This window comes from Somniosus microcephalus, chromosome 16, assembly GCF_052327205.1.
Source record: "Somniosus microcephalus isolate GS21.2 chromosome 16, FLI_Smic_1.0, whole genome shotgun sequence".
Taxonomy (NCBI): domain Eukaryota; kingdom Metazoa; phylum Chordata; class Chondrichthyes; order Squaliformes; family Somniosidae; genus Somniosus; species Somniosus microcephalus.
Window position 1 is genome coordinate 61073825 of NC_141002.1, and position 21415 is coordinate 61095239.

At 40.7% G+C, this 21415-nt stretch overlaps 1 protein-coding gene and 1 long non-coding RNA gene across 6 annotated transcripts in view; one reads left to right on the forward strand and one right to left on the reverse strand.

Annotated features, from left to right (window-relative positions):
* LOC147106218 (dedicator of cytokinesis protein 4-like) overlaps positions 1 to 21415 on the reverse strand; it is a 398161-nt gene that overhangs the window by 293868 nt on the left and 82878 nt on the right. For 4 of the 5 annotated variants that reach the window (XM_086009130.1, XM_086009127.1, XM_086009129.1 and 1 more), the window contains exons 2-6: positions 18950 to 19033; positions 14305 to 14345; positions 13637 to 13692; positions 10917 to 11013; positions 6565 to 6713 (exon numbers count right to left, since the gene is read on the reverse strand). In XM_086009130.1, coding sequence (XP_085865256.1) covers positions 6565 to 6713; positions 10917 to 11013; positions 13637 to 13692; positions 14305 to 14345; positions 18950 to 19033 — 427 coding nt within the window. The remainder of the gene's footprint in view (positions 1 to 6564; positions 6714 to 10916; positions 11014 to 13636; positions 13693 to 14304; positions 14346 to 18949; positions 19034 to 21415) is intronic. The other variant, XM_086009128.1, reaches the window with a different exon arrangement.
* LOC147106220 (uncharacterized) overlaps positions 1 to 21415 on the forward strand; it is a 122207-nt gene that overhangs the window by 47218 nt on the left and 53574 nt on the right. The gene's annotated exons all lie outside the window — the stretch shown is intronic.

Sequence of the window (21415 nt, forward strand, 5' to 3'; positions counted from 1 at the left end):
GAATAATCAAGGACAGTCAGCATGGATTTGTTGAGGAAAGGTCATGTCTGACGAGCTTGATTGAATTTTTGAGGTGGTAATGAGGAGGGTCGATGAGGGTAACGCATTTGATGTAGTCTGCATGGATTTTAGCAAGGCTTTTGACAAGGTCCCACATGGCAGACTGGTCTGTAAAGTAAAAGCCCATGGGATCCAAGTGAAAGTGGCAAGTTGAATCCAAAATTCGCTCAGTGGCAGGAAGCAAAGGGTAATGGTCGATGAGTGTTTGAGACTGGAAGGCTGTTCCCAGTGGGGTTCCGCAGGGCTCGGTGCTAGGTCCCCTGCTTTTTGTGATAATTATCAATAATTTAGACTTCAATGTAGGGGCATGATTAAGAGGTTTGCAGATGATACAAAATTTGGCCGTATGGTTGATAGTGATAGCTGTAGACTGCAGGAAGAAATCAATGGACTGGTCAAGTGGACAAAAAAGTGACAAATGCAATTCAATCCGGAGATGTGTGAGGTAATGCATTTTGTGAGGGGTAACAAGGCAAGGAAAAACACAATAAATGGTAGGATACCGAGAAATGTAGAGGAACCTTGGAGTGCATGCCCACAGATCCCTGAAGGAAGCAGGATAGGTCGATAAGGTGGTTAAGAAGGCATACAGGATACTTTATTTTATTAGCTGAGGCATAGAATATAAGAGCAGGGAGGTTATGCTAGAACTGTATAAAACACTAGTTAGGCCACAACTAGAGTAATGAGTACAGTTTGGGCCACCACATTACAGGAAGGATGTGATTGCACTAGAGAGGGTACAGAGGAGATTTACGAGGATGGTGCCAGGACTGGAGAATTTTAGCTATGAGGAAAGATTGGATAGGCTAGGGAGTTTTTTTTGGCACACAGGAGGCTGAGGGGAGATTTAATTGAGATGTATAAAATTATGAGGGGCCGAGATAGAGTGGATTGGAAGGACCTATTTCCCTTAGCAGAGAGGTCACTAACCAGGGCATAGATTTTAAGTAATTGGTAGGATTAGGGGAGAGTTGAGGAGAAATTTTTTCATCCAGAGGGCGGTGGGGGTCTGGAACGTACTGCCTGAAAGAGTGGTACTGGCAAAAATCCTCGGTGCATTTTAACAGTACTTGGATATGCGCTTGAAGTGCCATAACCTGCAATGCTACAGACCAAGAGTTGGAAAGTGGGATTAGGCTGAATAGCTCTTTTTCTACCGGCTCAGACACAATGTGCCAAATGGCCTCCTTCTGTGCCATAAATTTCTATGATTCTATGAAGAGGAGACAGTGAAGGCAAGCCTCATTAGAGATACTTGTGCCTGGGTGGAGAACATAATTCCTGAACTAATTGAGGGAGGGTATCAGGTGCCGAAGATACCAGCGTAACAGTCATAGAGTTATACAGCACAGAAAGAGGCACTTCGGCCCATCGTGTCCGCGCCGGCCATCAAGCCCTATCTATTCTAATCCCATTTTCCAGCACTTGGTCCGTAGCCTTGTATGCTATGGCGTTTCAAGTGCTCATCTAAATGCTTCTTGAATGTTGAGGGTTCCTGCCTCTACCACCCTTTCAGGCAGTGAGTTCCAGATTCCAACCACCCTCTGGGTGAAAAAGTTTTCCCTCAAATCCCCTCTAAACCTCCTGCCCCTTACCTTGAAACTACGCCCCCTGGTTATTGACCCCTCTACTAAGGGGAAAAGTTCCTTTCGATCTACCCTATCTATGCCCCTCATAATTTTGTACACCTCAATCAGGTCCCCCCTCAGCCTTCTCTGCTCTAAGGAAAACAACCCCAGCCTGTCCAGTCTCTCTTCATAGCTGAAACGCTCCAGCCCAGGTAACATCCTGGTGAATCTCCTCTGCACCCTCTCCAATGCAATCACATCCTTCCTATAGTGTGGCGACCAGAACTGCACACAGTATTCCAGCTGTGGCCTAACTAGCATTTTGTACAGCTCCATCATAACCTCCCTGCTCTTATCGTCTATGCCTCGGCTAATGAATGCAAGTATCCCATATGCCTTTTTAACCACCTTATCTACCTGTCCTAGAAACATAGAAGATAGGAGCAGGAGTAGGCCATTCGGCCACTTGAGCCTGCTCCACCATTCAATGCGATCATGGCTGATCATCCAAATTCAGTACCCTGTCCCTGCTTTCTCCCCATATCCCTTGATCCCCTTAGCCTTAAGAAATATATCTAACTCCTTCTTGAATATATTTAATGAATTGGCCTCAACTGTCTTCTGTGGTAGAGAATTCCACAGGTTCACCACACTCTGGGTGAAGAAATTCCTCCTCATCTCTGCCCTAAATGGCTTGCCCCTTATCCTTAGACTGTGACCCCTGGTTCTGGACTCTCCTGCCATCGGGAACAGCCTCCCTGCATCTAGTCTGTCTAGTCCTGTTAGAATGTTATAAGTTTCAATGAGGTCCCCTCTCATTCTTCGAAACTCTAGCAAATATAAGCCTAATCGACCCAATCTCTCTTCATACATCATTCCTGCCATCCCAGGTATCAGTCTGGTGAATCTTCACTGCACTCCCTCCATGGCAAGAACATCCTTCCTCAGATAAGGCGACCAAAACTGCACACAATACTCAAGGTGTGATCTCACCAAGGCCCTGTACAACTGCAGCAAGACATCCTTGCTCCTGTACTCGAATCCTCTCGCTATGAAGGCCAGCATCCCCTTTTCCCAATTTATTGCCATTCAGATAATAATCTGCCTTCCTGATTTTGCCACCAAAGTGGATAACCTCGCATTTATCCACATTATACTGCATCTGCCATATCGTACTGGAGTTTCTCTGCATCCTCCTCACAGCACACACGCCCACCCAGCTTTGTGTCATCTGCAAACTTGGAGATATTACATCTAGTTCCCTCGTCTAGATCATTAATATATATTGTGAATAACTGGGGTCCTAGTCCCGATCCCTTTGGTACCCCACTAGTCACTGCCTTCCACTCGGAAAAAGACCCGTTTATTCCAACTCTTTGCTTCCTGTCTGCCAACCAGTTCTCTATCCAAGTCAGTACCTTACCCCAATCCCATGTGCTTTAGCTTTGCACGCTAGTCTCCTGCTGCCTTCAGGGATCTATGTACATGCACACCAAGGTCCCTCTGATCCTCTGTCCTTCCTAGGGTCCTACCATTCATTGTGTATTCCCTTGCCTTGTTGGTCCTCCCAAAATGCATCACCTCATACTTTTCACGGTTAAATTCCATTTGCCACTGTTCTGCCCATCTAACCAACCCGCCTATATCGTCCTGCAGCCTGAGGCTTCCCGCCTCGCTATTTACTACTCCACCAATTTTCATGTCATCTGCGAACTTACTGATCATACCTCCTACGTTCATACCGAAGGAGGTCTTTCCTCCTTCCACTAGAACTCCTCTTCCCCCTGCAAAACTAGGACAGCCATTGGTAAACCCAATAAAATGCCCATGCTGAGCAATGTGGTTGTAACTGAGGTTGGCATTTGGTGGCAGGGAGAATGCTGTAACTGAAAGTCTGTACAGAAGGAATCTGGTATTGCAGAAAATCAGCAAACGGTTCAGAATATTTCTTTGAACTACCAATGTTGAAAGAGCAGTATGGTTTTACAACAAGCTGAAGACAACTGTTCAAAACATTGTCAGTAATAGCTTTGAGAGAGGCCCCTCTTATGTGCCTATCAAAACTTGTCACTCCTGTGCATAATCCAGTTCTTAGAGGTAGCCTCGCATTTAGACAATAAAAAAAAAAATAAGTTAAGGCAAACGTTGCCTGAGCATGCAATGTAGAAAATCAATGAACTACTATCAATCATATTTAACCACTGGTAATAAAACATTTGAGATAATAAAGCTGATGTCAGTTAAGATAACTGGCTGCCAAGACATTTGAGCGATTGGAATGTGCCAAAAAGGAAATGGGTATTACATCTTGTGCTGAAAATCTCCAAAGACATGAATCACAGGGTAAGAATTACAATTACCGATATCGAGTGACTGATCAACACCACAGTCAAAACACACAGCTGTGCCACAAACAGATTGTGTAATCCTAGCTACATCTCCACTTCAAAATGCAAAGTGAAGCTCCATTCATGTATCCATAAATCATCGACTGCTGATAAAACCACTGAAAGAACACAGTGCAGCTGGTGCCAGAAGGACAAGACAATGGCTGCACAGATCTCATTGACAGCTCTTTATTTATTTTAAATATTTAGTCAGGATATTGTAGCTAATTTTGAAAGTCTGTTTACAATAATTTTTGAGCCCAATGGCAGCTAGCAGCCACAACATTGCAGTCGATTAAGCGCACATACATATGGATCAAAATGGTACCAAGTTTTGGATTTTGTACAGCCATGTCTCAGCATTAAAGCTGTTTTTAATAATGTCCAATCCTTACTTAGTTGGTTAATCAAGCTCAGCCAGGGTAAGAGAAGAGGTGCTGCAATTGATCCCAGTTCTCCAAGGTTAGGGAAGACAGGTGTGGTGAAAGTCAACTAAGGTTATTGCCCCAATTCAACCATACCTTGATTTGAACTCTCCAAACACGTTTGAGTCCACTGCCTGACCTGGTACAACATTCCAAACATTAATCTGCTTCAAAGTGAAGATTTTTTTTCTAAGATTGGTTTTAAATTTATTTTTTACTGATTTAAATTCATCATCTCCTGATTCCACTGGTGCAGCTGACCTTAAGTAACATTCTGGATTCACCGTAATAATGTCATTTAAATACTCGAAATAAACTCAATGCTGATACCCTCTCACCATCTCTGTAGACTGTACATCTTAAGTTTCTGATCTTTCCTCATAGCGTATCTTATTTAGGAGCCCTGCTTCATCCTATATTTTTATGTTAACATAAAACATTACATAAGCGAAAATGCAATTTAGGCCTGATATTGCACAAACAACTAGATATTGATTGGTGAAGCTGTATCTGGGAAATAAAAGGAATATTCCAGGTTGAGTGTTAAAAATTAAATGCACAGATTTGGCAAATAGGCTCACCAAGTCTCCAAACCATTCTTTCCTGATTTTGCCATTAAAATAAATTTTGAAGGTATTCCACATACAATGTCTTCTGCATTTACTGCTATGAAGTCTCACGCACTTGATTTTCTGCACTCAAAAAAGACTAACTGATGATATGCTCGGACCTTGCAATCACATCCCACTCCTTCCAATGCCCAGGTGCCAATTATAAGGTACTGGCATTTCATAGAACGGTCATTTGATTGTTATATAACTGTCCAGGTGGGTAGCTACCACAGAAGGTATAATTTGCTGGTGGCATATGTTTTTTTTTAAAAAAACACATTTTTTCAAGCAAATAATTTGAGGGATTTGTCAGAACTGCGAAGTACAAACACCAGAAATTTCCTTAGGGTTCCTTCCGTTCCACCATCAGACCTTAAGCGGAAGCTCAGCAGGAAGTCCATTTATGCACAAACGGGTTTTCAACTCGAGTTACAATGGCGGAGCAGGAGAAACACTGAGGAAATTCCCTACCCTTCAGAAGTCCTGTTCATGTGATTTTTTAACCATACATATCCTTTACACTTCCTATGTCTTTTTTATTTTTTTCCCCCACTCGGGATCATTTCTAATTTAAAGCTGTGCAATTCTTGAAGATGAACTAGCTAGGCTAATTAGGAGTGAAATCAGGAAGCATTTTTTCTATACAAAGGGCAGTGAAAATCTGAAAGGCTGTGAATGCTGGGTCAACTGAAAGTTTCAAGATTGAGATCGATAGAATTTTGTTAGGTAAGGTTATCAAGGGGTATGGAGCAAAGGCAGATAAATGGAGTTGAAGTACAGATCTGCCATGATCTGAGAACAGGCTCCAGGAGCTGAATGACCTATTCGTCTTCCTATGCGACCACCTCCAAATGCGGATTTTCGGGCCCACTGATTTCATTACATTTAATAACAATTTAAAAACCTCCACTTCACATAAGACACACAAATCAGACAGGTATCTGACCTCACATTGTGTGTGCAGTTTGAAAGTTGACAACATAAGAAATAGGAGGAGGCCCTTCAAGCCTGCTCTGCCATTCAATAAATACATGGCTGATTTTCTACCTCAATTCCACCTTCCCACACTATCGCCATACCCAGCGAGTCCCCGAGTATCCACAAATCTATTGATGTCTGTCTTGCATATACTCAACACTTAACACTTAAAAAACTATGACTACTTACAATACCTTTTCCAAAAAGGCTTCCAGACCATGTAAAATTATGGTAGGCCAGATCCCCCCCCCCCACCGCAACTCACTCCAATTTTGTTCTTTTAATAATTTTGTTACTTTCCAGTTGTATTGCATTAAACCAACAAATAGATGGATATTTTATTATCCATTACTTCATGCAACTGTCATTCTGCTTTCCTTTAATGAGTTCTGTACAACATCAATGTCAGCATCTTCATTTTCGATATGCACTTCCATATTGTTCATTTTTAACTACTGTAGAAAATCAACGGTGAAATAAAAACAAACTCTACATATCATACAGTACCATAATTATTAGGGAATGCTCTTACTCATTGCCCCAATCCAGGCGAGCTGTAATGTGCCGTTTTACATCTTTCATCCGGTCATGTGTTAGATGCCCCACGAGGACCTGCCTACGGAGATCAAGCAGCTCATTCATCACGTGCCACAGCCGGTGAAACAAATCCCCTTCGTTCTTCTGTCAAAGGATGGAAGGAATAAGATAAAAGACTTTGTATGTTTCAGGAAAATAAAATTCCCTTTTAAAAAAATAACCACAAATCACAAGGAATTTAGCACAGCCCCACCATCATGGTCAACACCAAAAAAATCCTCCCAAAAACACAGACAGTGTCGATGGCAGTAAGAATTATCTGAAAAAGCATTAAAAATATCAGGAGAAACACACAAAGCGTACACCCCCCACCCCCCCCAACATATACACACAGACACGCACGCATACGCACTTGCACATATTGTAACCAGGGCCTAGAAATTCATCTGGGTGGTGGCACAAAATGGGTGGTATCGATCGGCCGCCTGTTATACGCTGCGCCCGATATTCAGTTCCATTGATTGTGAATGGCATTTAGAATTAAAATAAATCTAAAATAAAGACATAGATGCTTCATCAGAATTAAAAACTAAAAGATAAGTGAGCTTAGTGGGATTGAAAAAGAACTGGAGGGTGAAAGAATAGGTCGAAATCAAGAATTAGGACAATTGCTTCCTGTCACAGTGAGGAGTTGATGGATTAACTGACCAGCAGAGTTTTTTGAAAGTCTGGAAAGAGACAATAATTGGTGGGTGTTGGGTAAAAATTCTCAGTTATGCAATGAATAGACATTAAAGCAAAAAGCCATGAAAAAGAGAACTTGAACTTATCGAACACCTTTCATGCCCTCAGGATGCCCAAAGCGTTTCACAGGCAATTAATTGATTTTTCAAAATGTAGTTACTGTAATGTCAACAAATGTGGCAGCCAATTTGTCAGAACACAGTTCTAAAGGGGGTCTGCACTTCAGGCCTGGACTTGTTTTTTCTCTTTTTGGGTATTGCCTAACCTGCAATTCCTACACATTGATGTGAATCATAGGATTATGTTAAAAACTTAACAATTTTGTCTTTCCTTGCTTTTTTTCTGGATTACCCTGTATATGGTTTTCTTTTCTACTGTTGCGACTAGCTCAGTTTTCCAACTCAAATTTTGCTATTGGTGTTCAGATTTTCCATTTCAAATTTCCTTCACTGATGTTACCATTTACAATGGAGGAACTTGTTCAAATTGTAACAAATATGATGCATGGCTAAGGATCTTACTGGAAAATAAAAGGTGTAGTGGGTGCAGGTTTCTCATGCTGCAGGAACTTACCCAAAAGTAATTCATTCAGTATTTTTTTTGGTTATAATCAAGGTCACTCGAAGATCACAGCATGTTATTATATAGTCTGCAAAAAAACAACCTGCTCGGTTTCTGGATTCAACCCACATCATTGCTCCCGACTCCTATCTGATGCTGATCCAAGGCATCAAACTGTGCTACACTGTGAGTGGGAATATCTGATCTTACAAAACTATTGCCCGCAACGTGCAGCACAGTTCAATGCCCCAGATCAACAGCAGCATGAGGCGCAAGTTGGGAACAGTGAATCGAGGAAAACTAGCTTTGTGAACTAGGAGGAGGGGCAAGAAGTGCTACCATGAACTGCGAGAAGGAAAGAGAAGAGCGTTGGAATGAACTGAAGGAGGGAAGGGGATAATAATAAACAATTTAATCTTCAATAAAATAACGTAACAAATCAATCTGATTTAACAACTGAGAGCACCAATACAAATCCACAATAGCCCACAAACGAAAGAAAATCCCCAGGATTTTTGCCACAATCTTCTGCAGTTTTCCACTGGACCTGGTAATAACACTTTATTTCAGATGCACATTTGGCTGTTACTGAACGAGAAAATGACTGGCAGCTTTGGATCAGCATCCTTTAATGAAAATGATGTCAATCCTTTTTTGATCAACTGAAATACTCACTAACAGAGCCTATGGCAGATGGTAGCTGAGCGTTTCTCCAGAGTCCTCTGACCTGAAATGCCACGTTTCCATGGGGATGTGGGGCATGGATTTCAAGAAGGATTTTTCTTACCAGGTAGGCGTGCTTTCAGAAAATTTTAAATGACTTTTTATTCAAGCAAAGAGCTGGGGAATACATTGTTATTAAAAGCACCCTTCCAGTAGAATTCTCTTTTAACCCTTCAGCCAGATTCACAAGAAGTCCCAATTCACAGCAGCTATATAAATACTGGGTCTGAATCAATGCAAGTATCGGCAATATGCATTTTGGATCTTTTTAGGTCCACCGTGTAAATCTAATCTGGAAATGATCGCAGAGCACAGAGTCTGGAACAGACAGTACAACTTCTATCTCAGGTCTATTGTTGCTGGATGGTATTAATGCCCTGCTTCTATGTATTTATTCAATTTAATAACTGAAACTATGCATCCCCTCATTAGTGGCAATGGTACAATTTTCTTCTGCATCATTGAGGGCGGGGACCAGGAAAATCACAATTAACATAGCACAGGAAGCGATGACAATGGAATTCTTATCTTTATTTAGCTTCCCATCCATTTAAAAAATATAATTCCCCTCCCATCCTGCACTTTCAGTTTCCACTATCCCGAAGCCACACACCATCTCCTGACCAAAAGGCCAGTGACCTGTTTCCAGGCTTTAGCAAAATGCTGCTTTATAACTGGTTGCTCGATGGTCCAAGGGTGACCCAGGTTGACCTGCTCATATCTTCCCTTCTCCCTACGTGAAAATGCCATTTGTGCATTCATCTTCCAACATTGAGCATTACTTGGTTACTTAAAAAAAATTCAAAATGCATATGAGCACCAGCGAATGTGTAAGGGCACTAGAAACAGATTTAAATTAAGCTGTTAGTGTCCAATCTCATTAACTTTCACTTTTAGATTACAGTTACAAGGTGATCTTTTAAACCATCCTCTTCCCATTCCCTTAGTATTAGCACAAGAAACAATAGTGATAAAAAAGGAACCCTTGACTCTGTGTATCTGGGCTTAATGAGAAAGAATATAGAATTAATGGCCTACATTAACAGCAGAACAGTACAAGATTTACACTGGTAACACTGCGAGAAGAAATGAACCACAACGGAGGATCAGTCTTATTCCTGGGATGGATACTTTTCATTTCAGCTGATTATTACAAAAGCCTTGCTACTTCAATCTACCTCACTGTAGTGAGCTTAGTTGTCATAACCTTGAATAGGTTTTGAGGCAACACGCCACAGTTGCATTTGCCTGAAGTGGAAGATAAACCTACGCCTCAACATCAGTCAGGGAATGGCCCTGCTCCCAGTAAAGTACACTTCCATAGCTATAACCACTCCAAAAAATTGTGGGCAGATTGCAGTTGGACACATAACTAGCTTTGGTTATTGTTTTATAACTGCTATAGTGTATTTTACAATTTTGTTCAATACTCGGACAGTGAATTATACAGTATTCCCCTATCGATACACTGTACTACAATATTTCAAACAATCAGAGCTGAACAGGAAATGTGAAGGTTTTATTTTTGAGACCCCGAACTTCCCGTTAACGGAGATGTACAAAGACGTATGGTCTTTTGTGCCTGAAATAATTCAGACAGCTCTTATGGTAATAACTTGTACTGACTTAATTATTAGGATTCAGATGGGGAAAACGTCACACAAGATTACCTTCAGAAGGATTCCTGTACCCTGGAAAATATTTTTAATTAAACAGCCTTCTCCAAATTTCATGTCATGTCATTAAAGTAAAAACAAAACCCAGAACAGCCAGTTAAATGAGAGTCTGAAAAGTATGCCAATCAGAAAAAGAGACATTTTAAACTCATAAATGTAATTGGAACCATTTATATTTCCAATCTACTAGCCCACAAGCAGTTGATTTTATATTAAACACACACCATTGCTGCTTCAGCTGTCAGACTTAACACAGGGTGTCTTGCCTGGCTGTTCAAACAGTATGCAAGTGTCAAAAATGTTCATGTGTGCGAGGAATATGAATGTGTGATGATTCATTAGGTCCAATCTATTTTTAACATGAACAAAGCTTCTGGATGTACTGCTCATCCAACCAGATTGTTTCTATATGAAAACAACAGCAGAATTACAGTAAAATTCTTATGGTCCCACAGGTTATAGCTTTCACGTGTTTGAACTTCTGCAATTATTAATCCAATAATAGAGATCACAAAATTCTGCTGTTCTGGTTTCAAGAAGTCATAGAAAATTACAGCATTGGAGGAGGGTATCTGATCCATGAAAGTACATTTCCAGATATGCTGGGATTTGTTTTTATTTAATCAATGAGGAAAACTATTACCACATAAAGCTGTTTCCACATAATCCCCCATTCTCGTAAAGTTCCTGTCATTTCTGTGATGACAGTGTCTTCTGTTGGAATGATTGTTTCAAATTGCCTGTGGTTGTAAAAAGAATACATCATCCATGAGCTGACTGTCACATATTTGCAACATTTCATGAAAGTGCAGGGCCATTTCACTTGGAAATTATGCATTTCAGTCCTACGTAAGAGAATAATTTAAAATTCTACCTTGTGAACTTCCAGGGTGAAAAATTTCTGTGTTGACCAAAACAATCCCACCCGTGTGATTTTATAGTTGAAAAAGCCTCGAGTGATTTCTAAGCACTCCTCCACATATCTGTACAATTAACAATTTCCTTAAGGACTTGAGCAATGAAAGATGTTGCTGGCAAAACACACTCAAATTGTTCGAAACACAATTGTACCAAGTGAAATTTCCATGCAATAATTGCAATCTACCCATTCAGGAATGTACAGTAGAAAAAGATGGAGTCATAAATAAAGTAGGAATCCTTAATTCTATTTTTTGTCTATGGTGTGGACTCAAAATAGGCTAGAGTTATATTTGCAGATCTTACCAAATATGCTTTTTTTTCCCCAATTTTATGACAAGTTTGTAATTTATGTATCAGCAACCTAACAATTTTGCTCAATATCTTTTGACTTTCCAAGCTTATTGTACAAATATACACAGCAGACCCAACAGAAGTTTTGTGAACTACTTACTGGTCCCTCAGCAGACACCCAAGTCATTGGAATTTTACATCTAAAAACCTATTTTCATTCAAGTTTATACATCGATATATACGTGTAATAGACAATAGAAACCGCATCATGGGGCTAAAAATCAGCAGCTCTTCTGACACACTCACGGTGTTAGACAGGCAGTCGTGTGGTGGAAGGAATGGCCTTTCCGGCCAGTTTTTGTGGGGCCTTGTTCGGAGCAGAGCCTCCACCCACCCCAAACTAGAACACCAATGACAGAGGAGGGTGGGGCATGGCTGGACCTTCAAGCTGGTGTTTCCTTGTGCCCAGCCTGGTAGAAGATGGTGGGCTGGTATGCCAAATGAAAGCAGGTGTGCCAGCCCGCCAACTGGTAGATGTGGTGCCCACCGGGTGGCCAGGTGTGCGACATGGCGCAGAACACTTAAGATTTTTTTAACAAGTACATTTTTTTTCATCCCTCTTGTTAAGGGAGGGAGGGGGACATTAGGGTACAGCTGGAACGTTTTGGGTTGTGAGGCGTGCCAGCACTACCACCACCACCACCACCACCCCACCCCATCACAGAGAAGCCAGCCACCAATCCATTTTGCAGCTTCACCAATCTGGTCAGGACATATTTATTTAAATGGGATGATCGCCCCTAACCTCATACTTCGACAGGGTCAGTGATGGGGCTCACGGGCAGGTGCATCCCAGTACTAATATCAGGATGTCGGGCCCGTGGATTGTCAGCTTTAGAGAAATAAATAAGATAACCCCGGAGGAAAGGAATTTCAACATTCTTAGTTAAAACTAAATGGTGTTCCAACCAGCCTACCATAAGTATTCAAGTTTTGTCCTGGAAACAACATCAAATCTAATTGCGTTCTTTCTGATCTCCAGAAATAATATAGGTTAGAGGATTAAGAAGGTTGTTTATTTATACTTGGGTTTTAACTCAACACAATCCAGGAACAAATCTGGGAGCATGTAGCCAATACAGTTACAGGAAACTTTGTGATATCTGGCACCGATGGGACCGAGCTGTTGCCAATCTATCAAAACTGCCGGACATACCAGCGTTAATGTTGAAGCATACGGAGATTTGCAGCTCCGTATCTGGCAACAAACACTGTTGCTTAGCAACAGCTTCTAAACAGTCGGCCGTACCTTGGAAGCGTCTCTGTAGCTTAGCAACAGCTTCAGAGAGACTTTGCAGAGCCTGGCTGTTGAAAAAAAAGCCATGAGAAGAAAAAAAAACTAACAAAACAACTTCTGATTTCTGCCGGTCGATCGAGGTTTCCGGACATACAACCTCCGGATAAACCAAAGTTTCCTGTACATGCTTTCTTTACCAAGTGAGCGGGTGACAAGTAGCCAAAAAAAAAACAATAAAGGGTCAACAGATGATATCAAAAAATGCTTGAACTGCAGGTGCAAAGAGTACATAAAGGTTCCTACACACACATGACTTTGTGGGGGGGGGGGGGGGGAAGAGCTGGTGGGGAGCGGGTGCAGGGGAAAATTTCAGACTTTCCTAAGACAGTGTGACACATTCATTGCTGAGGACAAGTTATTCAACAGATTGTAAAAGACAAATTGTCAACTGCACGCATCGTATGCATGTATAGTATTCAAATTTATAGGGAGAATGTAAATATAGTTATTTTAGCTCATTATATTTAGATTCTTTAATAAATCCTTATACAAGGAAATATTTTCAGCACTTAATACCAATTAATCTCACAATGTTATTCATGAAAGCCTCCAGTAGGCAGCACATTTGATCACAACTGGAGAACAATTATAGATTATGAAGGATATTTTGTTCTGCTAGGTGCAAGAATCATCTTCCTGCAAGCGTCTGGGTACTGTGATATGGTAATTACTGTAGCAATTCAGTATAATAACTGTACGAATCATAATATTATTTTTATCAACATTCCTAATCCCATGTAGATAGTTAAGCAGTAACAGTGCTCTCTTTCACAATTTAGAATCACTGAACTTACCCTTTGTTTTTGACGTTTGCATTTTTCAAGTGAATATAGGCAGCTGGGAAAATTCCCTTTAAGAATTAAAAGAAAACCACATTGTTATTTTTTTTTTAAAGTAGCTTTGTTCCTTCTAAAACACATAACACTGCAAACAATGGACTCTTCACATGCCTTGAAATATATAGCATTATACGTATTTTTGGATGGGCCACTTGGTAATACTGGATGCATGATGGGCCAAACTAACTTAATTGATTATTTTTCTGCTCACCACTAAATCCAATTGTGAATTTGAGTTATCACACACTGACTGCACAAGTTTAGTATTTAAACAATTGAGATGGCATACTGGCTTCATTAGGTGAAGAGTAAACACCACAGAATAGATTCACTGTACTAGGCTAGTCACTGGTGAAAGCAGACTGGATGGAATATGCATCGGGGAGCAGTAGAAAATACAAAGCTTTTGTTTCTAATTATATATTTTTTGAAGTTCTTCAAAAAATGGACATTGTTGCTCCAATAAAATATTTGCACCCGTCAGAAAACACAAGTGTAAATTTTTATCGGCTGTGCATCATGCAATTTAGGGATCAAAAAGTGTTGATTTCAGAAATAAACCATTACAAATAAATCATGAATATCCAGGTATAATAATATGAAAAATGTACAGACGTACGTACCTTAATGCTTGGATTTTTTAAAACAAATCCTCTGTACCAGCCTAAAGAAGATAAAAAAGATAGAAAACACAAACATCAGTTTTTGTGTCAAATAGTATTAGCAACATTACTGGAATGGATTTCAACATGGGAGATGACAAAAATATGCAAGCAACAGGCACCAGGATGCGTCCATCATGGATCCCACTAAAGTCTGCACAGCCACGGGTTCCAAAGGAGCCAAAAACTGGCTTGGATGACATTCGTTGCAAATTAATGGCCCATAATTTGCTGCCAAAATAACGGCATGGCTAATGGCGCTCGCCGCTATTTATACAGCAAATTTAGATGCAGGTAGATGTGCGACTAAACGGCAAAATTGAAAAGTTGCTGTCCGAGCTACGCCGCGTCGCTATTCGCTTTGTAAAAATGGCATCTCACTGTTTGCCTCACCATTGAAATGCATTGACTGGTGTTAAGTTGCTGTATTTGCACGGTAGATACGAACTAAACTCGCCACAGAAAGTTAGAGCTGGTCTGAAGTGATGCAAGAAGTCGGTTTTGGAGCCATTTATGGTCTGCGCATATTTAATTAATCCTGGATTAGCAGTCAGAGATTCTTTCAATGATGTGATAAGTGCTAATTACTACCAATGAAACTCTCTGGCACTGAAAATTCACTATTACATGTGTGAAGTCTCATTCCTTTAGGATTTAATTGTTGGATATTTTACAAATGTAAAAAATGTTTTAACTTTTCCTTTCTGTCTCTTTTTTCTTTCTCTCTTAATCCAATCTTTCTTTCCCTCTCCGTACCTGATTTGTCATTCAATTCAATCACTCTAATTTACACTTCCTCCTCAGTTCTTCTGCTGTTAATTTCATAATTCAGGAAACTTTGGTTTATCCAGAGGTTAACTGTCCGGAATGTTCGAGCCACCGGCAAAAATCAAGAGCCGTTTCGTTCGTTTTTTTTTCTTTTTGGTGCTTTTTTTTCACCAGTCAGGCTCTGCAAGGTCTCGCTGAAGCTATTGCTAAGCTACAGAGACGCTTGCAAGGTACGGCCGACTGTTTAGAAGCTGTTGCTAAGGGTTTGTTGCCAGATACGGAGCTCAAAATCTCCCTATGTTTCAACATTAGCGCTGGTTTGTCCGGCACTTTTGATGGGACGGCAACAGCTTGGTCCCGTCGGTGCCGGATAGCACAAAGTTTCCTGTTCTTCACTCTGATTGGTTAAGGAGAGACACGGTTGCTTTCCCTGTTCACTCAGGTCCCAGATACCCGGTTTCCCAAGCTGCGCCGTTATCAGCTCACACCTTCAGCAACTAGCCGTGCAAAATATCAGAGATTAAACGGGCGAGGGGAAGTCTAGCGAACGGCAGATGCCATACACTATTCATTGCCCTGATACAGAAAATGATGGGCCAATGTTCTAGGATTGTGTTTGAACTGGCACTCCATGTCAACATAAGACACTTTGGCCTGGAGTTTCTGCTCAGTGGTGTTTTTTGCCAAGCGCAATTTGCCCAAAATTGGCTAAGAAAGAAAGATCGAGGAATTAAGTGCAAATTGCATTCAGCGCAAATCGAGTTTCCACGATCATTTGTGCTGGTTTAAAAAAAAACTTGCTAAAAGTTGGCCTTGCCCACGCCTCCAGATCAAATTAATCATCGTGAGTTTCCGCAAATTGTGCCTGTTTGAGAGTCTTTGAGGAGGCTCTTCAAATTAAGCTGTTTTGTTTTAGGCGCAAGGACACTAATGGGCATGTCTTAAAAGCTTGTAAGAAACTGACTACTGTAAGCCAATATAACCAGCAAATGGTTCTGTTGTGGCGGAGCCACCAAGGGACTCTGATCTAATGTACATAATTATTTTTAACAAATTATTAGCTACAGAATGAATCTGTATCTTTGTTCATATCAGAAGGCTTTCGATAAGGTCCCACATGAGAGATTAGCGTGCAAAATTAAGGCACATGGGATTGGGGGCAAGGTATTGACTTGGATAGAGAACTGGTTGGCGGACAGAAAGCAAAGAGTTGGAATAAACGGGTCGTTTTCCGAGTGGCAGGAATGACGTATGAGGAGAGATTGTGTCGATTGGGCTTATACTCACTGGAGTTTAGAAGATTGAGAGGGGATCTCATCGAAACCTATAAAATTCTGTCAGGTCTGGACAGACTAGATGCAGGAAGGATGTTTATGATGGCCGGGGAGTCCAGAACCAGGGGTCATAGTCTAAGGATAAGGGGTAAGCCATTTAGGACTGAAATGAGGAGGAATTTCTTCACCCAGAGAGTGGTGAACCTGTGGAATTCTCTGCCAGAGGGCAGTGGAGGCCAGTTCATTAAATATATTCAAGAAGGAGTTGGATATATTTCTTAAGGCTAAAGGGATCAAGGGATATGGGGAGAAGGCAGGGACAGGGTACTGAATTTGGATGATCAGCCATGATCTCATTGAATGGCGGAGCAGGCTCGAGGGGACGAATGGCCTACTCCTGCTCCTATCTTCTATGTTTCTATTGCATGTACATAGCGCGGTCCCTTTAAGAATGAGACCAAACGCGATGACGTCATCACGTTGATCACGTGATCCTCCAGCGGCGGGAAAATGTGATGACATCATGACGTCAGGCTGGGGAGCCGCCCTAGCCAGTCCTCGTGGAGCCAGCAAAGAGTAAAGACCTGTACTGTAGTTCTCCTGTGTTTTTGTTTTAATTGTATTAAACATCATTTGTTTGATAGACTGACTCGACCTCAGTCCTTTAGTTAGGAATCTAGCCATTCCTACACTGTATAGTTTCTTTAACGTCATTTTCAGTTATTTAAAATCAGGTTATTCATGGGTGGTGGACTAGACACTGATTAAAAATGCTTAATTTTTGTGATAAACCCATTTTCAAACTGCGCCAATAGATCAAGGAATATTTACTCCTTGAATCTGAATGAATGGGGAGACTGTTCACAGCTCAGATCAGAGCGGTGCTGTGAAACAGACCCATTAGACTTGTGTTATGTAGTATGCTTTGATGCAATGTATAAATCAATCCTCATTTTTAATCCACTAATCTCTCTGCTGTGATTAGCCGTGGCTCAGTGGGTAGCATTCTCACCTCGGAGTCTGAAGGTTGTGGGTTCAAGTCTTACTGCAGGGACTTGAGCAAAAAAGTCTAGGCTGACACTCCAGTGCAGTACTGAGGCAGTACTGGCTGCACTGCCAGAGGAGCCGTCTTTTGGATGAGACGTTAAACCATAGCTTGTCTGCTCGCTCAGGTGCATGTAAAAGATCCCATGGAACTATTTTGAACAATTATTTGAAGAGGCAACAAGGAGGGTCGATGTGCGTTTGATTTAGTCTATATGGATTTTAGCAAGGCTTTTGACAAGGTCCTGCATGGCAGACTGGTCACGAAAGTAAAAGCCCATGGGATCCAAGGCAAAGTGGCAAGTTGGATCCAAAATTGACTCAGAGGCAGGAAACAAAGGGTAATGGTCGAAGGGTATTTTTGTGACTGGAAGGCTGATTCCAGTGGGGTGCCGCAGGGCTCAGTACTGGGTCCTCTGCTTTTTGAAGTATATATATCAATGATTTGGACTTGAATGTAGGAAGTATGATTAAGAAGTTTGCAAATGATACAAAAATTGGCGGTTGGTTGATAATGAAGAAGGCGGCTGCAGACTGCAGGAAGATATCAATGGACTAGTCAGGTGGGCAGAACAGTGGCAAATGGGATTCAATCTGGAGAAGTGTGAGGTAATACATTTGGCGAGGTCTAACAAGGCAAGGGAATACACTATAAATGGTAGGATACTGAGAAATGTAGAGGAACGTTGGAGTGCATGTCCACAGATCCCTGAAGGTAGCAGGACAGGTCGATAAGGTGGTTAAGGCGGCATACGGGATACTTGCCTTTATTAGCCGAGGCACAGAATATAAGAGCAGGGAGGTTATGCTAGAACTGTATAAAACACCAGTTAGGCTGCAGCTAGAATACTGCGTGCAGTTCTGGTCACCACATTACAGGAAGGATGTGATTGCATTAGAGGGGGTGCAGGGGAGATTTACGAGGATGTTGCTTGGGCTGGGGAATTTTAGCTATTTTTGTGATAAACCCATTTTCAGCTGTATTAGTGAAGCTGCATCAGGTTACGGTTTTAAACATATCAACGGATATTTTCTAATGCAAGAACATTTTTTTAATTTTTTTTTTTATAAATGATGTTCTAAAACGCTGCCAGAATGTGCTGGCTCATCGAAGATTTTACATTCGGCAATATACAAATGAGTTTCAGCAGAAACTTGAGTTAAAAAAAATCACTTTGGAAAACCAGTGCAATTGAGCGCAGTTTGCGCCCGGATCACCGTGATTGCAGCCAAAGCAGAAAGTTTTGGCCATTATCTTTATAATATTATTTTTTTCATCTACTGTCTTGTTCCTACATTCCAACAGTGACTAGACTTCAAAAAGTAGTTAATTGGCTGTAAAGCGCTTTGGGACATCTGGTGGTCGTGAAAGGCGCTATCTAAATGCAAGTCTTTCTTTCTGTATAGGCAAACATCTTTATGTTTACACACTGATGAAGGCAAGCTTGAATTTATAAAACAGATTTTCTAGTTAAGGATGTGTTACTTCCTCCATTATTTTGCTGCATTGGCAAACTCACCGTCACATTTTTCCAGTATCTGAACTGTGTCCCCCACTTCTAATGGTAAACCATGAGGAACTGTTCCTCGGAAACCAGATATTACTGAAAAAGAGGGAAATTAGAATGCTTTGGTTATTACATTTAAAATGTTATTCAGTATTAAAATGTAAAATATGTTAAAAGCAATTGTTTTCCTTATACCCGAGGGGGTGCATACATCATGATTTGACTGGCTACATTTAGAAATATGCATATTGATCAGTATTAACAACCATGAACAACATTTTTCATATTTTGATTATCTTAAATCATTACAACTGATTTGTACAAACAAATGGGAAAAAAATGAAAAAAGTTCATGCATATGGATTTTGGCAAGCATGATTTGAGCATTATGTCCACATGATCACTAAAAGTAGTGATCCATAAAAGGTGTTTCCACTGTGCAGATTCATATCAAAGAAAGTAAATTTCAGCAAAGAATAAAGCTTAAATGCACTATTTAGTTAATTTATCATGAAAATTAAGAGCAAGTGAGTGTTCAGTGTGCAATCCACGATAGACCAATAAATTGGTGGGACTGCTCAACTTCAAATGTTAACATGTAAAGATGATTACTATGGTGGCAAATGTTTGCCCTTCACTTCAATCCTAATGTGTGTCATTTTATCTTGCCAAGGGTAGGTCAGAGATAGAGTTGCCATCTGTCCGGTTTGGGAATGGGCAGTCCAGTTTTATGAGTAAACTGTCATTAAATTTCTAAAATGCAAAACAGACATAATTTTTCCCCATTTTATTGGGTCCTTTGATGTGGACCTATTAGTTATTTAGATTTTAATGACTTTTCACCCCTGCCCACACTTCTCCAAGTTTTGACTTGACAAAAGGTGCCAACTCTGATCAGAAAAGAAATTCTTGAACATGTTACCTTCAATTAAGAGTACTCAGAGCACTTCCTGTTGAGACACCATCTGGTCATATCACATTGCTGTTTGTGCGATCTTGCTGTACGCAAATTGGCTGCCGTGTTTCCAACAGTAATTACACTTCAAAAGTACTTAATTGGCTGCAAAGCACTTCAGGACTTAGAGGTGTGAAAGGTGCAATGCAAATGAAAGTCTTTCTTTTTCAAAATGTCGCAGATAAAATCCTGAGCTAAGTTTGAAACAACCACCTGATTTGGCATCAGTATTATGTGAACTATGTGGTTAAATGTCATCATGGTTACTGAGGGCAAGGAATTGTGCCCCTGTCTTAAAGCAATTACTATCGCCCCAAAAGGTCACTGAAGAGGGAATAAAGAGTGCTCTAGTTATGAGGTCATCACCCTTATGTCCTATTGTTTCAGAAGAAAATGCGCACCCTAGAGACCATCCTCGATAATTAATGGGTCTCAAAGGTATTGCACATGAGCAGTCTCAAAAGCATTGCTAATTTATCAAGGGTGCAGTTAGTTATTGTGGTCATTCTTTACTGAAGCTTGATGTACCTGCATCGAATCTAGCAATTTTCTGCTCCGCCAATGAATTCACATTACCTGCATGAAAAATTCTTCGACTATTGTATCAACTTAGCCTAGAGTGTTTTTATTTTTTATTTTTTTAAATGCACAATTCGGGTGATGTTCCCCTGCAAGCTAGGGCTATGTTTTGGCACTTCCCAATAAGCTACACAAATTAGGATGCATAATGCAAACTAATGACACCAAGCCTATGCAGCTTCCAGAATAGAAAAACACACATCTCTGCATAAATACAGTATATACAATTTTGGCATTTTTCAACACTGAGCTCAGAATTATTTTGGAGGACCTCTGATCTTGGGTCACACTGACACAAAAACAGAAGTTGCCACTGAAGCACCCAAATCAAGCATTGCAAATCCAAGACTAAATGCGTTAAATGCATTACGGACACTGATAGAAATGAAACTTCTTGAAGTCACACAACAAAAATGAGCATTTTTGTAGCATTAAAAAATGATTTACTGTACGAAACAGCCCAAGCCATTTTATAGAGTAATAGTAGGAGGAACTGAGCACTCAGTCGGGGAAAAATGATCAGGACGGGTGACTGAAGATTTGGGCAAGTAAGTTTTGAGGTTTTTAAAGGATAAGAGAGAAGTAGATAGATGGAGGAGTTTAGGGAGTGACTCCCGAAGTGCACTCTCACCAATAGTGAGCTGAATAGAGAAGGGCTCACGCACAGGAAACTAGAGTCAGAAGACTGAAGGGTGTGGATGGGGAAGTCTGCTCGAAGTTGCAGAGGTAGTTTGGAGAGAGCACGCCAATGGAGAATATACTCCATCCCATGCAGTGAGCTCAGATTTACTGACCATGACAGCGTAGATTGCATGGAATTGTTAAAAGATAGAAAGAAATCAAAATCAGTACAAACCCTGATATTTTCTTCCTTGCATTAGTTTAAGGAATCTATAACCGCATTGACCAACATGATTACAAATTTGTTAAAATAGATGCACATA